General features: G+C 39.6%; 1 protein-coding gene across 1 annotated transcript in view; it reads left to right on the top strand.

The window, feature by feature from the left end:
- Positions 1–24366, top strand: part of CCDC146 (coiled-coil domain containing 146) — a 147679-nt gene that overhangs the window by 102392 nt on the left and 20921 nt on the right. The window contains exons 5-11 of the mRNA XM_012747191.2: positions 4493–4550; positions 7501–7677; positions 9744–9817; positions 10671–10898; positions 11863–12049; positions 21523–21618; positions 22507–22677. Coding sequence (XP_012602645.1) covers positions 4493–4550; positions 7501–7677; positions 9744–9817; positions 10671–10898; positions 11863–12049; positions 21523–21618; positions 22507–22677 — 991 coding nt within the window. The remainder of the gene's footprint in view (positions 1–4492; positions 4551–7500; positions 7678–9743; positions 9818–10670; positions 10899–11862; positions 12050–21522; positions 21619–22506; positions 22678–24366) is intronic.

Below are 24366 nucleotides of genomic sequence, written 5' to 3'. Positions count from 1 at the left end.
GGATATTCTCTTCTACGGAGGTTTGAGAGTTTTTCTTCCTAGTATTTTTTATTTTTGCTTTTCAGTTTTTAAAGTTTCTATTGACATATCCTCAAGCTCATAGATTCTTTCCTCAGCCATGTCCATTCTACTAATAAGCCCATCAAAGGCATTCTTCATTTCTATGATAGTGTTTTTGATCTCTAGCATTTCCTTTTTATTCTTTTTTAGAATTTCTATGTCTTTGCTTGCACTGCCCATCTGTTCTTGTGTGCTGTCCATTGTATCCATTAGAGTGCTTAGCATATTAAAATTATTTTACTTAATAGGATGGAGTGGAGCCTTCAAAGCTTCTTATGTGTAGGAATTAAAACCAGAAATATTTTGCTTTTTTTATGGTTTCCCTTCATTTTCTAGACTTCTAAATTTTGGAATCTCAGAAACCAATACTTAGTATTCTTCCTATTTCTGTCTATAATTTTTCCTGACATTATCCCATCCAGTCCTATGGCCTTAAACATCATCTAATGAGTTCTAGTTCTAGGTAAGATGGAACAAGCCCACTTTCTTTTGTCTCTCCTACTAAACACAACTATAAAACTGGATGGAATGCACACAGCATATATTTGAGGACTCTGAAAAGTAAACAGTAGCGAGGAGATTACAGAGGAAGGTCAGAATTCAAAATTCACCACCATCGAAAGCTAGTGGTGAATTTATCATTTTCCCCCTCTGGTGTCCCCTAGCCTGAATGCCAAGCAGCATGAAATTTAAAAGTAGACATTATCCTGGACAGAGAGAGCACCAGGAAAAGCTCTCTAGTTCTGGCTCAAGGAGCAGGCAAAGAACTCAATGCTCAGAGAGGGTACAGAACCCCCTGTTTTGCTTTTTTCTCCTCTCCATTCTCTCACACCTCATCCCCTAAGCAATACCGAGGCAGCAGTAGCAGAGGCTCCATGTAGTGAGAGCCCACAGGAGTCATAAAGGAAGGGAACCTTTGCTATTTTTGGAGCTGTGATTCTCAAGAGAATCAGAAAATCTCCTTTGCTTCTTCTGTGTGTGTGTGTGTGTGTGTGTGTGTGTGTGTGTGTGTGTGTGTGTGTGTGTGTGTTCATGTCCCCGTGTCCTCTCACTGCCTGGCCCCAGATATGAGCACAGTCACAGATGCACAGGACAGCACAGGGCAGCTAAATCTCTCCCTTCTTGGTTGAAGGTCCAAAAGGGAGAAGATCCAGGTATTCAGAAAGTACTGAAGAGATCCCAGAGAAGAAAGAGCTTGTAAAAGTAAACTCGTTAATTTGCTTCTGAACTTATGGGCTCACCCTAAAGCTGTGCATTTGTGGATCTGACCCTAACTAGTTTACCAATAAGATAAGAGATAAAAGATGGTCCACTTCCGAGATCCCAAACTTGCCAATGGGTTGTACACATGCAGGAAAGATCCGAATAGCACTGTAAAAGTCTTGAAAACTGAACTGATACTGAAATCATAGTCCCTGAAAAGTTGGCTGAGCCCTTTGACCTGAACTTGACAAAGTCTGGTAAAACAAAAATATCAACATTTTTCATAGGACTTAAACAGGACCCATAATCTCATTATTTAACGTTCAAAATGTCTATGGTACAATCCAGAATTTTTTGCATATAAAAAGCAGGAAAATAGCAACTTGAATGAGAAAAGACAATCAACACATACCAATATTGAGATGACACAGTTGTTTGAATTATCTGACAAAGACCTTAAAGTAGCTTTTATACAAATATTCCAGCAAACAATTTCAAACACTTATGAAATGAATGAAAAATAGAAAGTCTCAGAAAATAAGTAAAAATATAAAGAAGGACCCATATGTAAACTTAGAACTGAAAGATATGGTAACTTCAAAAAACTTGATGGAATTAGAGATGACCAGATATCAGTGAACTTAAAGATAGATAAATAGAAATTATGCAATCTGAACAACAGGAAAAAAAGATTGAATAAAAATGAACAGGATCTTAGGCACCCACGGGACAATAGCAAAAAATCTAATTCATGTCATCAGAGTTGCAGAAAGAGAGGAGGTATGGTGGTGAAAAAATTTGGAGAAATAATGGCTAAAATCTTCCTAAGTTTGGTGAAAGAAATAAGCCCACATATTCAAAAAGCTCAATGCACCCCAAACGGTAAATCCAAAGAAATATATTCCAAATGCATTGCAATAAAACCTGAAAGCTAAAAACAAAACAAACCTTGAAAGAAGCAAGGAATAGAGAGGCTTCAAGAACGACAGTCATGCTTATAATTTTGAAAATTAAGTGAATTGAAATGCCATTTCTCAGAGAGAGAGAGAGAGAAGAATAACAGCAGGTTTCAGAGGAGAATATAATGAGTTTTAATTGCAGGGGTCTTTGGTATACACAACTGGAATTGTACAATAAGAAACTGAAAATGAAAATGTGGAGCTCCAGGAAAATTCTGAGCTGGAGATATGAATTTGTAAGTCATCACGATCATTGAATCTGTGGAAACAGCATAGAGAATAGGCAGAGAAGTTAGACTTCAGCTAGGCTGTGCAACCATAACAAGTCAATCTTAGAATCTCAGTGGAATAATATAATAAAATTTTGTTTCTGGCTCACAGCACAGTGCAGGGCAAGTCATGTAGCCTCGTCCATCCTGTAGCTTTGCCAACTGGAACAACATGCCTTCCCAGTTCAACATGACTGTGGAAGACATTTGATATTTACTTCTACTCACCTTCCCTTGGCAAGAATTAGTCCTATGGCCCCAATCCAAATGCAAGAAAGACTATGAAATGTTCTTCTGTGTTCAGGAAGTGAAAATGGTGGAGGAAACACATGGCAATGTGTTTGTCATGAGGGCCAAAGACAGATCCTATGAACTGAGCCAAACAATGACAACATAGAAGTAAAGACAAGTTATGGCCACCTGGTCTTATGCCTTCATATCAGAGTTTAATACTTTTTAGTCTAAATCTGTCCTTCACCTGAAATATTCATTTAATCCCTTGAATGCCCTCATCCCTGCCACAGCTGGGTCTCTGAAAATTTCCTCTGGCTCTAACATTCTCTGATTCATACACCAAGAGTCAATTGCCATGTAAAACTGAAACTGAACTTTTGGAATAACCCTTCTCCACAGCTTTGAACACTGTGGAATAATTCCTTCCATGATTTCCCTGAGGTTTTTCTTCAATCTGGATGTAGAAGAATGGGATGCAATAGGTCACTTTGAAGGAAGATACATTGCTGTATACATGCCCTTATCTCATTTAGTATATGAATTATTTTACTTCAAAACAATGAAAATGGGAAGAAAACTAATTTCAGTCGTGCCATTTATTCGTATAAACATTTTCTGGATGCCAACTCTGAGCACTTTTTAAGAAGATGGTGCAGTGGTAAACAGGGAGCTGGGTTTTCCAGTGGGGAAATAAGCACATAATGTCATGTAGAGATGACGACTATAGAGAAAGGCAAAGCAGAACAAGGAAAGAGTGGAGGGTATTGGTGCTGTTTCAGATAAGATGTTCAGGCACCTCTAGGAGAAGGTGACGCCTGCTAAAGATCTGCATGAAGTAAGGAGTGAGCTATGCAAGGTCTGTGGAAAGAGCTTGCCGGTTGGAGGGGTCAAAAGAGTGAAGGCCTTGAGGCAGGAACAAGCTTGGCAAGGAGCCCAGTGTGGCTGGAGCCAGAGAGTGGTAGGCGGTGAGATTGGACAGCTAGATTATGCAGGGCCGTGTAGGCTTGTGAAAAGAGTTTAAATTTTGGTCCAGGTATGATGGAATGTATTAAGCAGGGAAGTGATGTGATCTTGCTTCCATTGTTAAAACATCACCATGGTGCCTGGGTGGAGAATTGATTTTAATGGGCAAAGGTAGAGGCGGGTGAGGTCAGAGATCATTTGGGAGTTTGTGGTAGTAATCCAGGCAGGTGCTAGCCCACTGCTATTTAATATAAAGAAGCCTGCCTGGAAGGAGCCTGAGTCCTGAGAGGAGGACCATGCCCCCAAATGGTTATAGCAGGCATCCTCAAACTACGGCTCTCGGGCCACATGCGGCCCACCGAAGACATTTATCCGGCCGCCCGGTGTTTTTGCTTTTCGCCACCGCTGCCTGTCCTGCTTAGCAGCCAACTCGTCCCGGGCCCACAGTGCGCATGTGTGGAATGTACACCACACTCTCCAACGGCCCTCCACAGTCTGAGGGACAGTGAACTGGCCCCCTGTTTAAAAAGTTTGAGGACCCCTAGGTTATAGTGTGCAGAGGTAACTGGTTTCGTGGGTGTGCGTACACAGTGTCGTGGGAGTGCTGGAAGAGGGAAGCACCTAAATGGGCCCGTGGGAGTCAGAAAAACTGTCAAAGGATGAACACCAGGTTGCCTGGCAGACAAACATGTGAATGGCATTCTAAAGAGAAAAAATAGAAAGTTATTAATACAGAGAGAACTTACTCTTTTATACCTTGTCAAACTTGATTTTTCTTTTTCTTTCTTTTTTTTTCTTTTGCAGCTTAACGGAAGAAAAAATGCTCATAGTAAAAGAATTTGAGAAGATACCTAAGCCAGGAGTAAGTCTTAGATGATCCAGAGTGTTAAATACAGGTGGATTCAAACATCCCTTTTTATAAATATTAATGTTTATCACAACAGTCATACCCTGACAGATCTGTAAGATTGAGAAGTCTTAACTGTGAATGATGCTGAGAGGGTATCTGTATAACTTCTGGAGTAAATACAAGTGTTACCTATTATAGGCTTTAGCCATTTGGTATCTCATTTACTTGGATAATATCTGCTTTGTTTCCAGAATTAAAAAAAAAAAAAAAGATTCTGTGGTTGGCACTTAAAAATATTATTTTGCCATCACTATTACCCTCATAGCTTTCTAAATATCTCATTGGCACCAAAAAAATTTTATGAAGATGTATCATTTATCCCTGCATTAACAAGCCATCCAAAACTTAGTGGCTTAAAACAACACTATATCTTACTTTTCACAATTCTGAATTATTCTGGTCTCGGCTGACTCCATTGGGGCTGGGTGGTCTAGAATGACTTCATTCATATGTCAGCCAGTTGGCAGGCTCATTGGTCTAAGGTCACATGTCACTAGTTGGTCACATGATGGTGGAAGGGTCTTCAGCCTCAAGAGAGGGCAAATCTCAACATGTGAGAACTTTTTGAGCCTCTGCTTAAATCATTTATTGCAACATCCCATCGATCAAGACAAGTAACATGGCCAAGTAGAGAAATAGGTCCGACTTCTTAATGGGAAGAATGATCAAGACACATTGCAGAAGGGCATGGCATACTGGGGAATAGGAGGAATTTGTGGCCATTTTTTGTGATTTGTTATAAAAAGTAAATAGATCATTGCACTTTGCATTGCTTCCACCTTCTGGTATTTCAAAGTGGTTTAATTCCAAGGCCAGCCCACCAAAACCTGTTTAGCATAGGGTAAACTACTATTAATTCTATATAAATACACCTAACTATCATTTGCAATACAGATTATAGGGGGAAGGGCATTTTGAATTTAGTTCCAGATCATAGATTCACTAATTTTACTCTCTTCCAGCATCAGAAGGAGGAGGGAGATAATTAAAAAGCGTATAGCAGCCGGGCGCTGTGGCTCACGCCTGTAATCCTAGCTCTTGGGAGGCCGAGGCGGGCGGATTGCTCAAGGTCAGGAGTTCAAAACCAGCCTGAGCAAGAGCGAGACCCCGTCTCTACTATAAATAGAAAGAAATTAATTGGCCAACTGATATATATATAAAAAAAATTAGCCGGGCATGGTGGCACATGCCTGTAGTCCCAGCTACTTGGGAGGCTGAGGCAGGAGGATTGCTTGAGCCCAGGAGTTTGAGGTTGCTGTGAGCTAGGCTGACACCACGGCACTCACTCTAGCCTGGAAAACAAAGCGAGACTCTGTCTCAAAAAAAAAAAAAAAAAAAAAAAAAAAAAAAAAAAAAGCGTATAGCAGGCTAAATGGATTTATCTACTTAGTCATTAGAATTAACAGAAAAAAAACAAATGCTGTAAAATATTTTAAAGAGGTTTATTCTGAACCGAACATGAGTTACTGTGGCCTGGGGAGACATGGTCTCAAAAGGTCTTGAGAAAGTGTGCCCGAGGCAGTTGGGTCACAGCTTGGTTTTATACATTTTGGGGAAACAGGAATTACAGGTAAAATCATAAATCAAGGTAAACATTGGTTTAGCCCTAAAAGGTGAGGCATCTCAAAGCAGGAGCTTACAAGTTATAGGTGGGTTTAGGGATTCTTTAGTTGGCAATTGGTCGGGAGTATTAAGTCTTGTCTGAAAATTTGAAGTCGGTAGGAAGGAATGCTGAAGATAAGGTGGTCTGTGATCTGTCATGTGACACCATGATAGCAACAACAACAAAAAACTGTTTAACTAGATATTATGGATTATAAAACATGACTTAACCCTCGTCTCACATAGCCTTAGGTCTTCTTTATAGTTTAGTATCTTATTGCCATAAAGAATCTGTTTCGTCAGTCTTATTTCTCTATTTTAACATTAATGCTGGTCAGTTGTTTCTAAACTCCAAAAGGGACTGGGTATAAGGAAGTGTGTCTGGTCTCCTTTCCTATCATGGCCAGGAGCTCAGTTTTAAGGTTTTGGGGGGAGACCTTTGGCCAAGAGGGGGTACATTAAGTCAGTCAGTGGGAGAGGCTTAGGATTTTATTTTTAATTTCTATTAGTAATGTGTAGACTTTCCTTCCTCCCTCCCTCTCCCCGTCTCCCTCTTGCTCTGCTGCCCAGGTGGAGTGTAGTGGAAGGATATAGCTCACTACAGCCTTGAACTCCTGAGCTCAAGCGATCCCACTGCCTCAGCCTCCCAAGTAGCTGGGACTACAAAGTAATGTGTAGACTTTCTGAGTATAAGACGGCTTCTGTCCCAAACATTCCCCAGATAAACAGACTGGGAAGCAAAGATCTATTTAATTTGGAGTAGAGGATATTTGGGGAGAATGTGTGAGAACATGCATGATCTAGAGAAGTAATATTAATAAGAAAGTGGGAAAGTAAGGAGTGCAAAGAGTTGGGTATCCAAATGTGAATTCCCTTTTCTTTAGTTCCTATATGACTCAGGTTAACCCTAAGCCAGATGTGCAAAGATTATTTGCATCAGACTTTGTCAAATCACAAAGCTACTGGAAAACTAGATTGTTTACTTTCACTCACGTTTTTTGGTATGAAATAAAAATTAACTCAGAAAAATTACTTAAAATATAGGAAGATAGAAAAGAGCACTAGTAAAAAATTAAGAATTCAAATCTAATGTAAAATATTTAATTATACATGCAGCGTAATTGTCATGCCTTTACTGACGATGTCAGAAATCCTAAGTAGCATTTATCTGCGAGAATTCATTCATGAACCTCAAAACAAATAGAATCAAAATGCTGAGTGAAATTATTTTAATTCAGTTTTCAAGTAGATAAATGTTTGCTGAGATTATACAACTTGATCATTTTCATGACTTTTAAAGGAAATGGAGAAGAAGATGAAAATATTGAAAGAAAGCACTGAAGAATTACGTAAGGAAGTAATACAGAAGAAATTAGAAATTAAAAATTTACGGGAAGATTTGGCATTTAAACAAAAGCAATTAATAAAGGAGCAGAAGGAACTAGGAGAATTGATGGACTGTCAGGTCGTCCTAAAGGTGTGCTGCTTACAGTTCATAAAAATTTACACATTGTACCTGCATGGATGTAAAAATACACGGTAACAAGATTAATAGTTTTGACAAAGAAGGGTATTGTCACACAAACAGAAATGTTCTGCATTGTGACAGATCCTACCAAACTAAACCTAGACTCTGGGAATTCACAAAACACTTTAGGACGTTTGGGAGTATTACTCTAATTTGGAACCCTGACCCTGGGGAAAAATCTTTCCAGACTTCACCAAACATTTTTCAGTATTGCAAATGAGTGTCAAAAATATAATTGCTTCCTTGAAGTGCAACCAAATGTCCTAACCTCTTGCGTCTATTTGTATTACTTTATCTTTGTCTGTTTGAATCTACTTCACTTCCTCTCACCATGAAAGTTATGAGAGGCCTGTATTTATGTTTTAGAAGATAATGAATTATTCATTTTATTTTGAAAAATATATAATAACTCTCAAAACTATTTAACCTACAGTTGTTCAAAAAACAATATCTGAGATACACTGGCTTAGAGGAAAATTATGATACACTTTGACCTCTTTTGCCTTAAGAGCTTCAGAGCAATTGCTCAGGGTGTGCCCAGCGGCTACCTGGAACAGAGGAACTGAGCAGGGAGAGGCTTGCCAGGAAACCAGTGAAGCTGAAGCTTCAGGCCCCTCATGTACATGAACCTCTTCCAAGGCCCTGCACCTAATTTAACATTTGTAACTTTTCAACTCTTTTTCTTAAAGAGGATCCCCCAAATTGTACAAGTTTCAGTCTCACAAAACTTGGATCTGCCCCAGGACTGAGCAAGACCCCACAGAGAAACGTCTCACGCTACCACATTGCAGTGACATATTCGACCTCCACACATACGTGCTACCCCAGGCCTCAAACTCCAGTGTGATTCCTAGGCCGGAAGGGACTCTTCTGTGACCCCTGCCACGGACATAAGGGTCTTCAGACTTAAACTGAACCTTCCATGAATCCACAGAGCATAACGGAAAGTGACGTTAAACAAACTTAGCTCTGATCTTGGCCTTGCCACTTACTAGCTGTGTGACTTCGGAAAAATTATTTAACTTCTTGTAAGCATGAATCTTAGGCAGGTTTCTCCAGCAGCAGAGCCCAAGACAAGTACTGATTGAGGGAGAGCTCCAAGGAGAATCCTCTAGGGGACTGAGGGAGGCAGGCTAGAGCTGGGAAAATGCAGTTTCAGGAGAACTCTAGTCTCACCCTGATCCCTTGGAGACGTCATGAATTCATGAACCGCACCACCCAGAGGCAAAGGGCACGGGCTGTTGTATCACCACGTCATTAGGCATTGGTCACAGCTTGCCCCTCTCTTCCCTCCACCACCCTCCTATGCCCTGACAAGGCAGCTCTGCTCGGCCAGTGGCAATCCAGGGGAGAGGAGGTCAAGCATGAACCGTTAGCAGTCACCCCTGCAGCACCTGAGGGATGGGTGCACAGACCATCTCCAGCTTACTATGGTTCAGGTTGTGAGTTTTGAGCTTTATGATGGTGTGAAAGCGATATGCATTCAGTAGAAACTGTACTCCAAATTACACACACAACTATTCTGCCTTTCACTTTCAGTACAGTATTCAGTAAATTACAAGAGATATTCAATACTTGTTATAAATAGGCTTTGTGTTAGATGATTTTGCCCAACTGTAGGCTAATCTAAGTGTTCTAAAAATGTTTAGGCTAGGCTGAGCTCTGATTTCGGTAGTTTAGGTGTTGCAAATGCAACTTTCGACTTGAGATATTTTCAACTTATGATGGGTTTATTGGGACATAACACCATTGTACATCAAGGGGCATCACTTCCTCTGTAAAGAGAATCTTACAGAGCACTAACAGTATTTGTTACACTCAGTTACCTCCTCCTTAAAACGGTAATGAACATATCTATCTCATAAGGTCATTGTGAGTGTCTGATGGAATAATTAAAGCACACAAGGCAGATAGGATTCTACGCATTGTAGTTTCTCTCTCCTATTTAATTTGCTTGTCTTAATTGCTTCTGGTCCAAGATTACATAATTGAACACTATTCCATTTCTCTTCCAGGATGAAGTTGCCCACCATCAAACTATTCCTGTACAAACTGGAAAAGAGATAGAAAAACTAACACGCAAAAAAGTGTATGATTTAACATTTTTATTTTTGAATCCCTCCCAGCCCAAGTTATGTGTGTCCACTAAAAAAGAGTAATAACCACGGGACACATTGAATTACTGTTATAATTCTAGAAATATCTGCTTTCAGCCCTGTCTAGGTTGTGTATATCAAGTTCTTTAAAAGAAAAGAATGCAGCAAATTGCTACCATTCATAACATTTAAGTCTTAATTATGGGTCAAGATTCTGTTTACAACCTGTAAATCACATTTTCATGGAGAACTTCAGGTGACTCTAACAGAGCTGTGCAAGGGATAAATTATTTGAACTGGTTAGAATTTCATGGTCCGGAAGTATGTCAGCCAGCCAGCAGCCTAAAGCCCAAATGATGGGACCTCCTCACTTTGCCATCTAGTCACATGGATGACACCCCTAGACATTCAGAGCACATTTGGATGCACAGGTCATTGAGGAAATTCTTGGGGTTTAAGGAAATCATAAAAGGTAAAGTGAAGATATAATAAGTTTGGAAAAATAATATGACTGCTATGGTGACTGATCTTAAAAGAAGGGAAAACAAAGCAGACACTATTAACAGTTCTAAAAACCAAGCTTAGCAGCAGCAAAATTGAGAGATTCAGGTCAGTTCTAGGAGGCTGGTCAGGATGAGGGTAGAATCAGAGGAGATGGTAGCAATTGGGATCTGGGGAGAAAGTAGGGAGGCTGGTCATATCTCTGCCCTTAATGGCACTCAGTGGAGATGCCCACTTCTGGAATCACTGAGTTTATGCCTCGCTCTTCTGCTGCCTGGTTAGGAAATAAGAATAGGTAAAGACAACAAATGCACATGTATGTGCATGTGTGTGTATCCCCTACAGAGAAATGGAAAAGAAGAAAATTGTCTTGGAACAAGAATTCAAAGAGATAAATGACGCCCTAAAGAAAGTTGAAAACAAAGTCAGTGCTGTAGTGGAAGAGAAGGAAGATGTAATGAAGGAAGTTGAAGGCAAACGAGCCTTACTTGAAATCAAAGAACGAGAATATAACCAATTGGTCAAGCTATTGGAGTTAGCCAGAGAGAATGAAGCAACTTCACTAACTGAAAGGTTAGTTGTATTTATGTATGTTCTGTCATCTAAAGTTCTCTACAGTTTATATTTGAGGAATCAAAGCATAATCCCAAACAGTTTTATGTTGATTTAATAAACATTCTTAAAGAATTTAAAATCTATTTTTACCATTAATAAAAAAAAAAAAAAAAGTATCAGGCTGGGCACGGTGACTCATGCCTGTAGTCCTAGCACTTTGGGAGGCCAAGGTGGGAGAATCGCTTGAGCTCAATTCAAAACCAGCCTGGGCAATAGTAAGACCCCAAGTCTACAAAAAATTTTAAAAATTAGCCAGGTGTAGTGGCATGCTCCTGTAGCCCCAGCTACTTGGGAGGCTGAGGCAGGGGGATCACTTGAACCCAGGAGTTTGAGGTAGCAGTGAGCTACAATGACAGAGTAAGACTCTATCTTCTAAATAAATAATTAAAACAAACTAATACTATTAGATAAATCATTTTGAAGTCTTTTTTCCATCCTTTACTCATCATTTTCCTCAATTCTCTGTGACCAAATTTTATGGACATAATCTATTGTATGTTGTAAGCTTCTGAAATGTGCCTCTGGGAAGTTATACCACTTGAGTGTGCTGTAAAGTTCCGGGATTTTACCAATAAATGAATGGTATTTCTGAGCTAAAATCTTGACTTTTTCCTAACAGGAGTAATTTCATGATGTGATTCCCTGGGAGAGTTTTATGTCCTATTTTTAATTAAAATTTCAGGGAAACGGGGGCTTCTGTCTCTGCCGATCTATCGTTACATTTGGGAGTTTTATAAGACTGCAGCTCTAAATGATACCAACTCATAAACCTAATTGCTTTTGGCATTATTTACTATTTGTGATTCTAACATGAAAATAGTTCTGTATCTATATACTGAGCATGCTGTCTTGACAAGTTTTGAAAAACAAATAGGACAGCTGATGACACATCACTTTCATCTTCTCCCTTTACCTGGAACAGAGGAATCTTGGATCTCAATTTACGAAACACTCTCATTGACAAGCAGAACTACCATGATGAGCTTTCTCGTAAGCAAAGAGAGAAAGAACGAAATTTTCGAAATTTAAAAAAAATGGAACTACTCTTAAAAGTGTCCTTGGATGCTCTCAATCAAACTCAAGCATTGCATCAAAGGCTTCTATTAGAGGTGAGTGTTGTAAACCACTATCTGATTTTTAAGCTCAGCGCTGTCTTTTGAAGTAATAATATTTTAGGAAGTTGGTTTTGCTATCAATAGAGAAAGAGAACAAAAGTAACAGACAAAAGGCAATTTTCAAATGTGTCGAGCCTGTTATAGAGTCTATAGTCCTATAATGTTTTTCAGTTTCTTTTTGCTAGCCCAAAATTACAGAAATGTCTTGTTTGGATCAGGCATCAGCCTGGCCTGGGGAAGGAATTGGGTCATCCAGTTCTCGAATGGCTAGAGGGTTCGCTACAGGGTAGGGCCAAGAGCATCACTATCTTTACCAGTTAAAAGAGACCCAGCATGGTGTCATGGCAGACTATGTAAATATAGATGGTCAGTAGCTGCACCTCCAGCTAGCCAAAGGCAATCCAGAACCCAGTGTCAGGCTACTGGCTGATTTTGTGCAGTGTCCGAGGTGTACTCCAGTCAGAGGATGCTCAAGACAGCTGTTACCTGCATAGCACCTCTGGGTTCCCAAGTGAGGGGGTTTGGTCCCATTGCCTCTGACTTCTCTCTCAGATGGCACTTCCTGTGCCAGATGACCAAGCTCTACAGAAAATGCAGAGGATCCTTGAGAGGGCCGCATCCCTGTGCTAGAGCCTTGGTCAGTGCTTCCTTTGGTGAAAAAGGGATCAGTCTCTGAGATGAAGCTGCTGGGAAACCTTCCCCATTCTCTTTGGGATTGTCATGCTCCAGGGCCTTATGTGGAGGTTCGTGACCTCAGAAACTTTAAACAGGAGTTCTCAACTGTGGTAGCCGCTCTGATTCTAACCTACACCTAGTTCTCCTCTCCTTCTGGGCACATGGAAACTTTATACTTCCTCGCACCCCTTGCAGTTGAGCAGGGTCATGGCCGATGGATTGTGGACAGAAGTGGCCCACGTCTCTTCTAGCCTAGAGCATCTAACTGCCAGTGTGAGACCCTCTAGTTCTTTCTCCCTCTCCTGCGGCAATTGTGGAAGGACATGATGATACAGAGGTGCTTAAAATTGGAGCAGCTGGGAATTCTGAGCCAACAGTGGCCTTAGAAAGTCAGCTTGATTGGCCACAGGTTTTGTAAGAAATAGTTTTTGTTGTCCGAAGCCATGACACTTGGGGCTGTATATTTCTGTAGCATAATTTAGCCTGTCCTGACTGAAAGACTAACCTTAAGCAAGGTGTGAAAAAACTGGTTGGGGTTATGAGTGTTACAAATGACTAGTTGATCTTGCTGTCAGATGGTACTCATAATCTTTTAATTTTAACTTTTCTATCTCAGTGAGGCAAAATGTGTTTTTTTACTCTTTTGCAAAATAAATGTAACAGTTAGTTGTGTTTCTTTTACATTTTTAATAGTTTTATTGCAGTTCCAGCAGGTAGATTTATTTTCCTGCTCTGAAATCTCTGTAACTCTAGTAATGCTTTTTGCCATATTTTGTCTCATAAGATCAATTACACTAAGTCTTTGGGTTAGATTTTTCATGATATTTAATTTCCCATTTACTTTCACTCTTTCTGTGTGTCTCACATACATAGCATATACTTTTCAAAATCTGGTCTCATAAGTTCTGCCTTTTAATTCTTGTATTCAGTCCAAAAAATTAACATTTAATGTAAATGTAAATATACTTGACCTCATATCTAGTATATTTTATTGCTTTCTCTTTGTCCTGTTTTATGTGCCTTCTGTATTTTCTTCTTCTAGATTAATCAAAGTTTTATATTGTTCTGTTTTCCCCATTTTAGATATGCATTAGTTAGCTTTGTGTTCTATTCTATTCTTTGGGTGGTTACTAACCATAAAGATTGTAAGAGTCATCCTTGACTTACTAGAATCCAGTATAAATTAATACTTTACTACTTCCCAGGAAATGCTAGAAACCTTTTAAGACTTTAACTCTATTTACTGTTGCAACTCCAATGCCTTTAAACATATTTTTAACCCAACTTCCCAAGTTTTGAAGCTTTGGTTTCAAACCTCAGCTTTAAGGCTGAGGGCATTGAAATGTTAAGTTGGAACTTTGGGCAAACACAGACCCTGTGGCCATCCCAGCTCAGTCATAGTGAGATTATAGTAAATAACAGGTACAATGTCTGTTCAAAGTATTGATGGAAAAAATATTGATGGAAACCTAAATGCGATGAGTAAGATACTCTTAAAACCAGCAAGTGTGGCTTGTATTGATAAAACAATTCTTGTTTATGGACCAAATAACCATTCAGTAAGATTTCTTTAAATTCTAGGATAAATATTATCACTGCTTTTAATAACTAGTCTTGTTGATTCCAGTAATAAGTAATCTGTTAAATATACTTCTAATGGTGAATCAACAAAGAATTCCCATTAAAATTAAAGAATAAGGTAACTTAAATAGAGTAGTTAACTCTATTTACTGTGATTACATAGATTAATACTTACTGGTGATCTCAAAATGGTTATACATTGATAAAAATCACAAGACTGATTCTAAAAGATGACATACACTAAACAGACTTAGGTTTGCCTTTACCAGAAAATCTAGATTAAGTACCATAGAAGGGACACATAAAATAATATAAAATGTAATTCTGCTAGTTCTACTTTTAGTTAAAATATAAAATGTTGTGATGGACCATATTTCCTGCCATAACAGCCAGAAAAAAAATAAACTAAATTGTGGAAAGTAAATTTCACAAAGGCACGATCACTTGCTGGTGAGCGGAGGTGGGTGGCCTTTTCCCTCCCTGGAGCATTTGCCAAGTCTAGGCATGGGCAGGTAGAAGATGGGCCTGCCAGAGGCAGGCAGACTTTGCTGGAGTTAGGCAAAACCATCGGAACTTTTAATGACCATGTTGGTTAGCATGACAAACTGGAATCTGGAAAATTCCTTAATCAAAGGCATCATATGCTCATGTAATAATATTGCACGTTACAGTACACTTCTGCATTTAAACATGGCTCTTATTGATTTCCAATTTGAACTGAAAAGAAATGAGACAGTGACTCCTAGGATTTTGCTCTGATATTCACCATCATGTTTTAAGGGTTAGAATACCATGAATCTGTAAGGTTATTCTATTTCTAAACATAACATCATGTCTGAGGTGGTAACAACAACAAAATCTTCTTACCATGCAACTGTGCCACTTTGTATATGCTATAATTTTTCTTTATTGGGTTTTCTAGAGATTTCATCTCTCTCTACCTTCATTTAAAAGTGATTCTGCATTTTTCTGTCTTCATGACTCACTCCTAGTATTAAAGGCAATTGTGACAACATACTATATGGAGGAGGGCTTTAACTTTGAATCAGGCAGAGTCAGGTTTACAGCCTAGATCCACTGAACTTCTTCCTATGTTAGGTGTTTCCCAACCTTTGAACTGGGATTACTGCAGGAATAAGAGTGATTACAAATGGGAAAGTGTGTAGTACCAAGAAGGTACTCAGTAAATATTGCTTCCCTTCTTAAGGAAGCTTTAGAAGGGATGGAAACTTTTTGAAAAGCTAAAGATAATTTTGTAGTTAGGGTAAGACTATAAAATGACTATTTTATTCCTGTGGGGAAGATGGCATCCTTAGGCCCCATTGCTGAACCTCAGAGATGTGTCTTAGCACCCACTCTGCACCACCTGAATGACTGCAACTGCCCACCAGCTATTGCTGTCTGTTAAGTCCAGGTCCTTCCCTGTCCAATCTGTCCTCCATTTTGCTACCAGATTAATATTCTTAAGTGACATATTCATGTATACTTCATTCGCATACTTTCTGCATATTTCTCATTAGTTCAGTCCCAAATTCTTCTCCAGTTGTATAAATTTCCTCTCAGTATTTTAAGACACATTTGCTAGCCCATTCAATCTTTTGAAGAAATCACTCTTGAGCCTTGCCAGGGACTTCTAGCCAGAGACCAACAGCCACACACCTGTAGTTGAAGGAGTTAATGACACATTGCAGCAAGGGAGAACACATGCCATGGAAGACTGTAATGAGTGTCACTGGAGGGTATTAGAAAAGACTTACAGGACTTGTACTTGGGTTGTATGATTTGGGGGATGGTTTAAGGAAATGGGACTTTGCCCTGAATTTGGGTGTTGTCAGGAAATGGGAGCAATTCTATGGTTGAATATCTTAATAAATCTTAGCTAGAAAGAGTAAAGACTAGATGGAGGCTAAGGGCTGTGACTGGTAAAGGCAGCTGCATGTAGGGAATGTATGGTATTTGGTGGCTTGAACAATGTTCATGTTTTTTGTCTGTGTTCACACACAGTTATGAAGCAGTCTTATTCTTGTCTTGATCCACCATGATCACAGAGAGTGGCTTTGTCTGAAGTTAATGTTTTGTGAAATTATTTATGTTCAGCAGAACACCCAGGCCTGGCTGTGCCAGACCAGCTCCTGGGCATCAGGGGCTGCTTTTCTCTTTCTCGCCTCCTGCCTTGGTACACACCAGTCCCCTTTCTCCATGTGCTGCTGCCCTGCGCCCACCAGCTCGGCAACGCCTTTCACCTCTTCTCCGTGTTGGAGTCCCTGTTTCAAGATCTCTTCTATTTTGCTCTTCTAGCTTGCTTGCTTTTTGTGGGGGGAAGCATGCCTTCCAGCAGCTTCCTGAGAAAATGTGAGTGGAAAGTAATTTTTTAAGACCTCGTGTGCCAGAAAATGCATGTCAGAAGACCTTGCATGACAGAAAATGTTTTACCCTCACACCAGCCATACAGATAATTAATAATTGAATTGGTTATAGAATTTTAGGTCAGAAATAATTTTCCCCCAGAAGGTATTAATCAATTGTCTTCTAATTTCTCTAGTCACTGTTAAGAGAACTTGGTATCTTTCTGATTATTGATTCTTGAAATAATTTTTTCCCATGCTGGAAGCTTGTGGGATCTTTTACTTGCCTCTAGAATTTTTAATTTTTCATAATGATATTCCCATTGTGTCCATCGTGGTGGACACACAGTGGGTTCTCTGTATACGGAAACCTATGTCCTTCAGATCTGATACTTTGTCTTGAATTTTGCTCGCTCTGTTTTCTCTGTTCTTTCTTGGACTCCTTTTATGCAGATGTTGGATGTTCTAAAATAGTCCTCTGATTTCCTTGTCTTCTTTATTTTCCATTCTTGTTTGTCTTCTTGACTTGCCAAAACAGAGATTTCCTCAATGTTTCCTTCCAACCCTTCTACTCTTTCATTCTGCTATCATATTTTATATTTCCATGAGCTCTTTGTGTTCTCTGAATGTTTCTTTTGTATAGTATACTTATTTTTATTCCATATCTTCTCTTACCTTACTAAAGATTTTTTTTTTTTTTTTTTTTTTTTTTTTTTTTTGAGACACAGCCTCACTCTGTCACCCAGCTAGAGTGCAGTGGTGTCATCATGGCTCACTGCAGCCTCAAACTCCTGGGCTCAAGTAATCCTCCTGCCTCAGCCTTCCAAAGTGTTAGGATGACAGGTGTGAGCCACGGTGCCCAGCCCTGAACTCCCTGTGGATATCTTTTTTCTTCTTCTTCCTAAGTAGACTTTATTTTCTTCAAGTTACTTTTTTCTGGTTTTGTTTATTTGATTTTGTCTCTTTCTTATTAGAAACTCTCCTCTAATATCTGATGGTCCCTGGTTATCTACTTATACTTAAGCATGGGATGCTATAAAACTAATTGGAAGCTGTTCCTTATGGTGAGGCTTGTTGCTATAGTTTGATCTGGCTGGACACAAAATATGTAAGGAATGGCCCTGGACTGAAGAGGAGTTTGCAGTAGAGTGCTCACAAGTTGTTCAGATTTTAACAAGTAAAAGCTATTAATATTTATAATGTATTTTGACACTACTAGCTATTATGTTGACAAACTAGCACTCACAGAATGTAAAACTAACAGAAATTAAAATGTATTAAAATCCTCTTCCTTCATTATTTTAAGAACAATCTATGTTTTTGTCCTGGTATGGTTTCAGTGAGAGACTAACTTCCTCTTTGACCTTACAATTTATAATTATCCCGGCCACTGCCCACAGCTGGCAGTACTTGAAAATAGGGGTGGGTCAGGCCAGTCACTCCCAGCTCTAGCGAACATTTCAGAGTTGCGTGCAACCCAGAAAGGAAAGAGATAAAAGGTAAACATGAAGGGCTCCGGCAGTTCTTCAGAATTTATTTTCCCCCAGAGACAACTGTTTGATTCTCCTGTGGCATTTGACTGTACAGAGAGCCTCTCCTGGAAACTCAGGACACAAGCCCCATGAAAGTTTAGAATATTTTAGAAAAATATCAAAGCATTAAACCAAGGTTCATTATTATCAACTAACTGGGATGTTTACAGCAACAGAACTATGTTTATTTTCATAACTTTTATGAAAGTTACCGATAATTATTCATTGAAAATATCTGGATGAACAGAAACGAAAACTATTAACAGTGACTCCTGGGCAGTAGCATTTGAAGCAGAGCAGGGAGCAGAAGATGTTTAAATTTTACCCATTTCTGTTGTTTGGCTGATTCTAATAAACATGTTTTTTAAGTGTGAAATGCTACCTTATAAAAACCAAACCAAAGAACTAAAATAAACTTACAAAACCTGCTGACATAAGCAATTTAGGACTCAAAAGTAATGGTATATATCTTGTCACCTCAGACCACATCATTGGAACTTTGATCCTTCATAGTTTTTTGTCCTCTTGCATTAATGGAGACTTTAGTCTGACTCCAGCTTATTTTCCAAATTACTGTAGGAAGGTAAGGTTTCCTTTCAAAAGATATGTCAATTAGGTTTGCAAGTTGGCTTCCACAAGTAACAGAAACTCAACTATAGCAGCTTTGCTGAATAGCTTTGTTTTATTCACATAATATAAAGAACAGAGATAGGCACATCAGGTAATTTCACATAACAAAAAGTTCAGGGTTCTTTTAGCTCCCTTTTCTGTCATCCTTAATGTGTATATTTCTTCTCCATGGCTACTCTACCTACCTTTAAGCATAGGCTCACACAAGAAGGCAGAAGGGCAGAGAGCAAAAGGCGCGTGCTAGCTGACTTGGCTGGCTCTGCCTTTTTAACAGGAAAGCAGTCATTTTTCCAGGCGCTCTACCCAGCAGACTCCCCCTTATATTTCATTGGCTTTTCCTGGCTCGTATGTTCACCCCCTCAGACTGCAAAGAAGTGTGAGGACTCCCGGACACACTGCAACTCTAAACACAAACGGAATTCTGTTAGTAAGGTCAAATGGAGGGTGGCTATTGGCTAGGCGACCGGCAGGCTCAGCTACCAATGGCTCACCTTGTGACTTCTTCAAAACACCAAGTATACCTAATTCTTACCTGAAACTAGAGAGCTGGGTTTATGGAGAATTGGAAAAGGTGTCAGACCAGCAGCTAGCCAGAGTTCAAAAATGAATACAGTTCATTGCAGTATTGTTTGTACTTCAGCACATTGGAAACAACCAAAATGTCTAAGGCCTCAAAGCAGGAAAATGTGTCAGGAGCCTTTTGTTGACACAGTAGCTGGTGAGTGTGCTCTCATCAAATTTTCTGTCAAAACCTTGCAAGCTTTCCTGGTCCCACTTGGCAGTTACGTACAGATTTGCCCACACCCTCACTTGGGAGCAGAGCGTGAGGGGCAGCTTATTCCTGGCCCACCGATAGCAGAGAGCCAGATGGTGACCCAGGATACTTGCTGGACTCCTTCCGTCCAGGAAGGCTTGACTTTCCGGAAGAAATCATGCTGATTTTTCACCTCTTCCATAAAGTTTCCCCCAATTATTCAAGTCTATGTTGAGTTCTCCCCTTTTTGATCTGCTAAAGCACTTATCCATTAAAACAGTATCAGTTCTGTATATTGTTACGTAGATTCCACAAGACCACGCCTCATCTTCTTAAGTCGAGTGTGTGCTTCTCACAGCTAGCTCTCCATAGTAGGAGAGGTGAGGGGAAGAGCAGGACGTCATGGGGCACCTGAGGGTACAGAAGCTGCTATTGAAGATATGCTCATTCATGGATGATAGGGCATCCAAAGACACTTGAACTACTTTAAAATAGCAGCATGACCCTCAGAAAGATCTTGCTAGGTGACCTTTAAATCACTAAACAGTATGGTGTTCCCTTCTCAGGACAAGTTTTAGCCAGTATTCAATCTTGATGCCTAAAAGTGTGTGCTGTCACAGTAGGAAATGAACCATATCAAATTGGAGTCATGGGATTTTGCTATAAAGATCCAACTCTGGCTGGGCACAGTGGCTCACGCCTGTATCCTAGCACTGTGGGAGGCCAAGGTGGGAGGATTGCTTGAGGTCATGAGTTCAAGACCAGCCTGAGCAAGGGTGAGACCCAGTCTCTACTACAAATAGAAGAAAATTAGCCAGGCATCATGGTGCACGCCTGTAGCCCCAGCTACTCGGAGGCTGAGACAGGAGGATCATTTGAGCCCAGGAGTTTGAGGTTGCTGTGCGCTAGGCTGATGCCATGGCACTCTAGCCTGGGCAACAGAGCGAAACTCTGTCTCAAAAAAAAAAAAAAAAAAAAAAAACCAAACCAAAAAACCCACCAACTCTGAGTCTTCTCTAAGTTACATAGGCTATAAGCACCAAGATGACCCTTCTTGTAGCCTCAGATGGCACCCCTTCCCCCATCAGCTGCCAAATATCCTCCTCTCTGCTTGCTTCTTTATCATAAAGAATCTGACAAACTCTCTCCTAATAGGGCAATAAAGACTATAGAATAAGATGTTGCCTTCTCTCCAAAGTACTTTAACATAGGACAGAAGTGCAAGCCAATACAACAGAAACAGAATGGTGGAAGTTTAGGGTATCAACAAAGAAGTTAAAAAGCTTTTATTTTGTGTAAGAACTTTCTAGCTATTAAACTACTACATATAAATAGCAAAGTATTCCCACTGTTATAAATAGCTTCATTTTTTTCTTTAACCTATAGGATTTCATAAATGAATTCACATTTTATAACTATCAGTTGAAGAGTCATAGTATATGCATGTTTCCAAAGTGTTAGGTCATGAGTTAGGCAGTATAATGTAGTATCAAAGTCAGGGGCTCTGAGTCTAGCTCCCTGAGTTTGCACCTGCACCATTGAGGCAAGTTGCTTAAATATTTTTTGTGCCTAATTCTTCTCATCAGTACAACTGGAGATAATATTTGCCTATCATGTGATCATAGTGAGCATTAAATAAGATAATACATATAAGTACTTAGAACCTTGCTAGGCACTTCATCTATGCTCAATAAATGTTAGCTATTTTTAGTAAGATTGATTTTATTTCTAAATGAATTATAGATGCAGCTGATGAATTATATATTTTTGGCAGGTCTTCATATTTTAGTTTGCCATAACTTTATAAAGAATATTTGGCATAAAAGGCATTTCCTATAAGATTGAGAATCATAATTTGCCCACCATTTCAAAAAGTATGTGATGGGGTTGACTACATGGCATTGGAGATTTCTTTCTATATAAATGCCTGTTTTAAATTTTGATTTCCAGATGGAAGCTATCCCTAAAGATGATTCTGCATTATCTGAAAGAAGGAGAGAGCTCCACAAGGAAGTTGAAGTTGCTAAGAGGAATTTGGTCCAACAGGTTAATATCAACTTTCATTTAAACTTCTATGTAAGAATAGTTAATACAAAGTTGTGTTTTTAACTATGCTCAAAGAGAGTATGATCCTGCTTAATGTGGGCCTAGTTCTTCATTGCAGAGTCCACTCCAGCATGTTAAATTTGAGAAAAAAAAAGATGTGATGAAACTGGCAAAAATTATACAAAGTCATGAGATTTTAAAATTATATTAAAAGTAAACAACAAATATTTTATTTCACCAATGTCTAATAAACTCTCAAATTTTGTTTATTCAAGCTACAGTTGAGGTATTTTAAAACATGTTTTTGGCCAGGTGTGGTGGCTTACATCTGTAATCTTAGTACTCTGGGAGGCCCGAGGCAGGAAGATTGCTTGAGCTCAGGAGTTTGAGACCAGCCTGAGCAAGAGTGAGACCCTGTCTCTACTAAAAATAGAAAGAAATTATATGAACAACTAAAAATATATAGAGAGAAATTTAGCCAGGCATGGTGGCACATGCCTGTAGTCCCAGCTACTCGGGAGGTTGAGGCAGAAGGATTGCTTGAGCCCAGGAGTTTGAGGTTGCTGTGAGCTAGGCTGACACCACAGCACTCTAGCCAGGGCAACAGAGTGAGACTCTGTCTCAGAAAAGAAAACAAAAACATGTTTTTATGTCTCTTTTTCTAAACTTGAAGATGCAGTCTGGATAAGAAAAAGTTCTACCATGTTAACACACTGGTTTGTACATTCTTTTATAAAATAAAGAAAAAAATTGAAGCTAAAACAGTGGAGCAAGTTTGTTTTATGTTTTAATAAAATAAATACTACACAGTAAGTAAAAAGGTAGTCTAAGATATTAGCCTTATTGTATCCTTTCAAACAAATAAATTATGCTGTGTTTTTTCAAAAGAAAATCCTATCAGAAGCAGAATCTAAGTTAGTAGAACACCAACTTGCAGAAGAAAACAAGCTTTTAAAGGACCAAGAAAACTTGAGAGAGCTAGTATTCACCCTCGTCCGTATGACTCAAATAAAAATTGATGAAAAGGAGCAAAAGTCCAAGGATTTCCGGAAAGCTCAGGTAACTGCATTTTGTAACCATTCCTAAATTACTACAAGAGTTCAGGGTAGCCTCATCTTAATGCAGTGTGCTTTGGGAAGCTATATAATCAACTCTTGAACAACACAGATTTGAACTGCTGGGCTCGCTATTTATTATAAGGCTTTTTTCCAAGCAAACACAGACAGAAAATACAATGTCCCAGAATACTAAACCTGCCTGCACAGAGAGCCCGCTTTTTGTAAGTTCTGCAGGACTTTGGGACTTGAGTATACGTGGATTTTGCTATAGTCAAGGGGACGTGTAACTAATCCCCAGCATATACCGAGGGATGACTGTAATTCCAAGTCTCCTTCAAGTTCCAGTGACGACAAATCTTCCCTAAATGAAACTCTGTTATACACTGGAAAATAGTCCCAGGATTCAATTAGCAGTGGTCAACAATCGAGAGGGAAAAAGAGATGGATCACTGAAAATGAGCAGAGGATTTGAACAGATAGCAATTTCAGTAAAAATAAGGTAGGTGCCTCCAGCAAACAGGGCTGGCAGCTGCATAGGCTGCAGATGTCTTCTGGGATTCACTATCGTCCTAGATTCCACTGTGATTCTCTTAGGAACAATTCAAGAGTGGTGGCATTCAACAGCTCTCCCTCCCAAGTTCATCAATCCACTATTCTAGCTAATGCCAGACACCCTTAGTTACTGCTTCACACCATGATTTTCCTGGGCTCCTATAAGAGCCAGAGCTGACCCAGTGCAACATCCCAAAACAAGAACAACAAGAAAACAAATGGAAAAAACAACACTTTCGTCATGTTAGCTAAAATTCTAACACTCGCATTGTTTATCCCACGTAAGGATTATGTCCAGATTATGCCCAGAAGTTCCTTGTTAAAAATGAGTTAGATACAACATTTTACTAAAATGGAATACCTGGATTTATCATGTGATGCAGATGTTGTCTGTTTCTAAGTGCAGCCTCTGTTTTCATTCTAAGTAATCATTTACATGGAATGGCATGAAAGAACTCACACCAAAGCATTACCGAGCAATGAGCTTAAGTAGATTTTTCAGAGAAGACTTGAGGAGAAGATCTCTATCACACAGCCCACAGCAAACTCTTCACATCCCCCTGTCCCATTTGTTTTCCCACCTTAACATTTGAGAAATAAAAAGAAGTTCAGCATAGCTGACACACAAGAAGATGGGGGGGAAGGGATGTCAAATAGGGAGAGCAGGAGAGGTCAGATAAAGGTCACTTAACCCAGGCCGGGCGCTGTGGCTCACGCCTGTAATCCTAGCTCTTGGGAGGCCGAGGTGGGCGGATTGCTCAAGGTCAGGAGTTCAAAACCAGCCTGAGCAAGAGCGAGACCCCGTCTCTACTATAAATAGAAAGAAATTAATTGGCCAACTGATATATATATAAAAAATTAGCCGGGCATGGTGGCGCATGCCTGTAGTCCCAGCTACCCGGGAGGCTGAGGCAGAAGGATCACTTGAGCCCAGGAGTTTGAGGTTGCTGTGAGCTAGGCTGACGCCACGGCACTCACTCTAGCCTGGGCAACAAAGCGAGACTCTGTCTCAAAAAAAAAAAAAAAAAAAAAAAAAAAAGGTCACTTAACCCATGTTAGCCAGTTTGGACTCCACCAAGAAGGTCACAGCAAACCCAATGGAGTTCACAGGCTAGTTGGGTTTTGCTAGAGTAAAGAA

Source organism: Microcebus murinus, chromosome 9 (assembly GCF_040939455.1).
Source record: "Microcebus murinus isolate Inina chromosome 9, M.murinus_Inina_mat1.0, whole genome shotgun sequence".
NCBI lineage: Eukaryota > Metazoa > Chordata > Mammalia > Primates > Cheirogaleidae > Microcebus > Microcebus murinus.
This window is presented reverse-complemented; position numbering and strand designations above follow the sequence as displayed.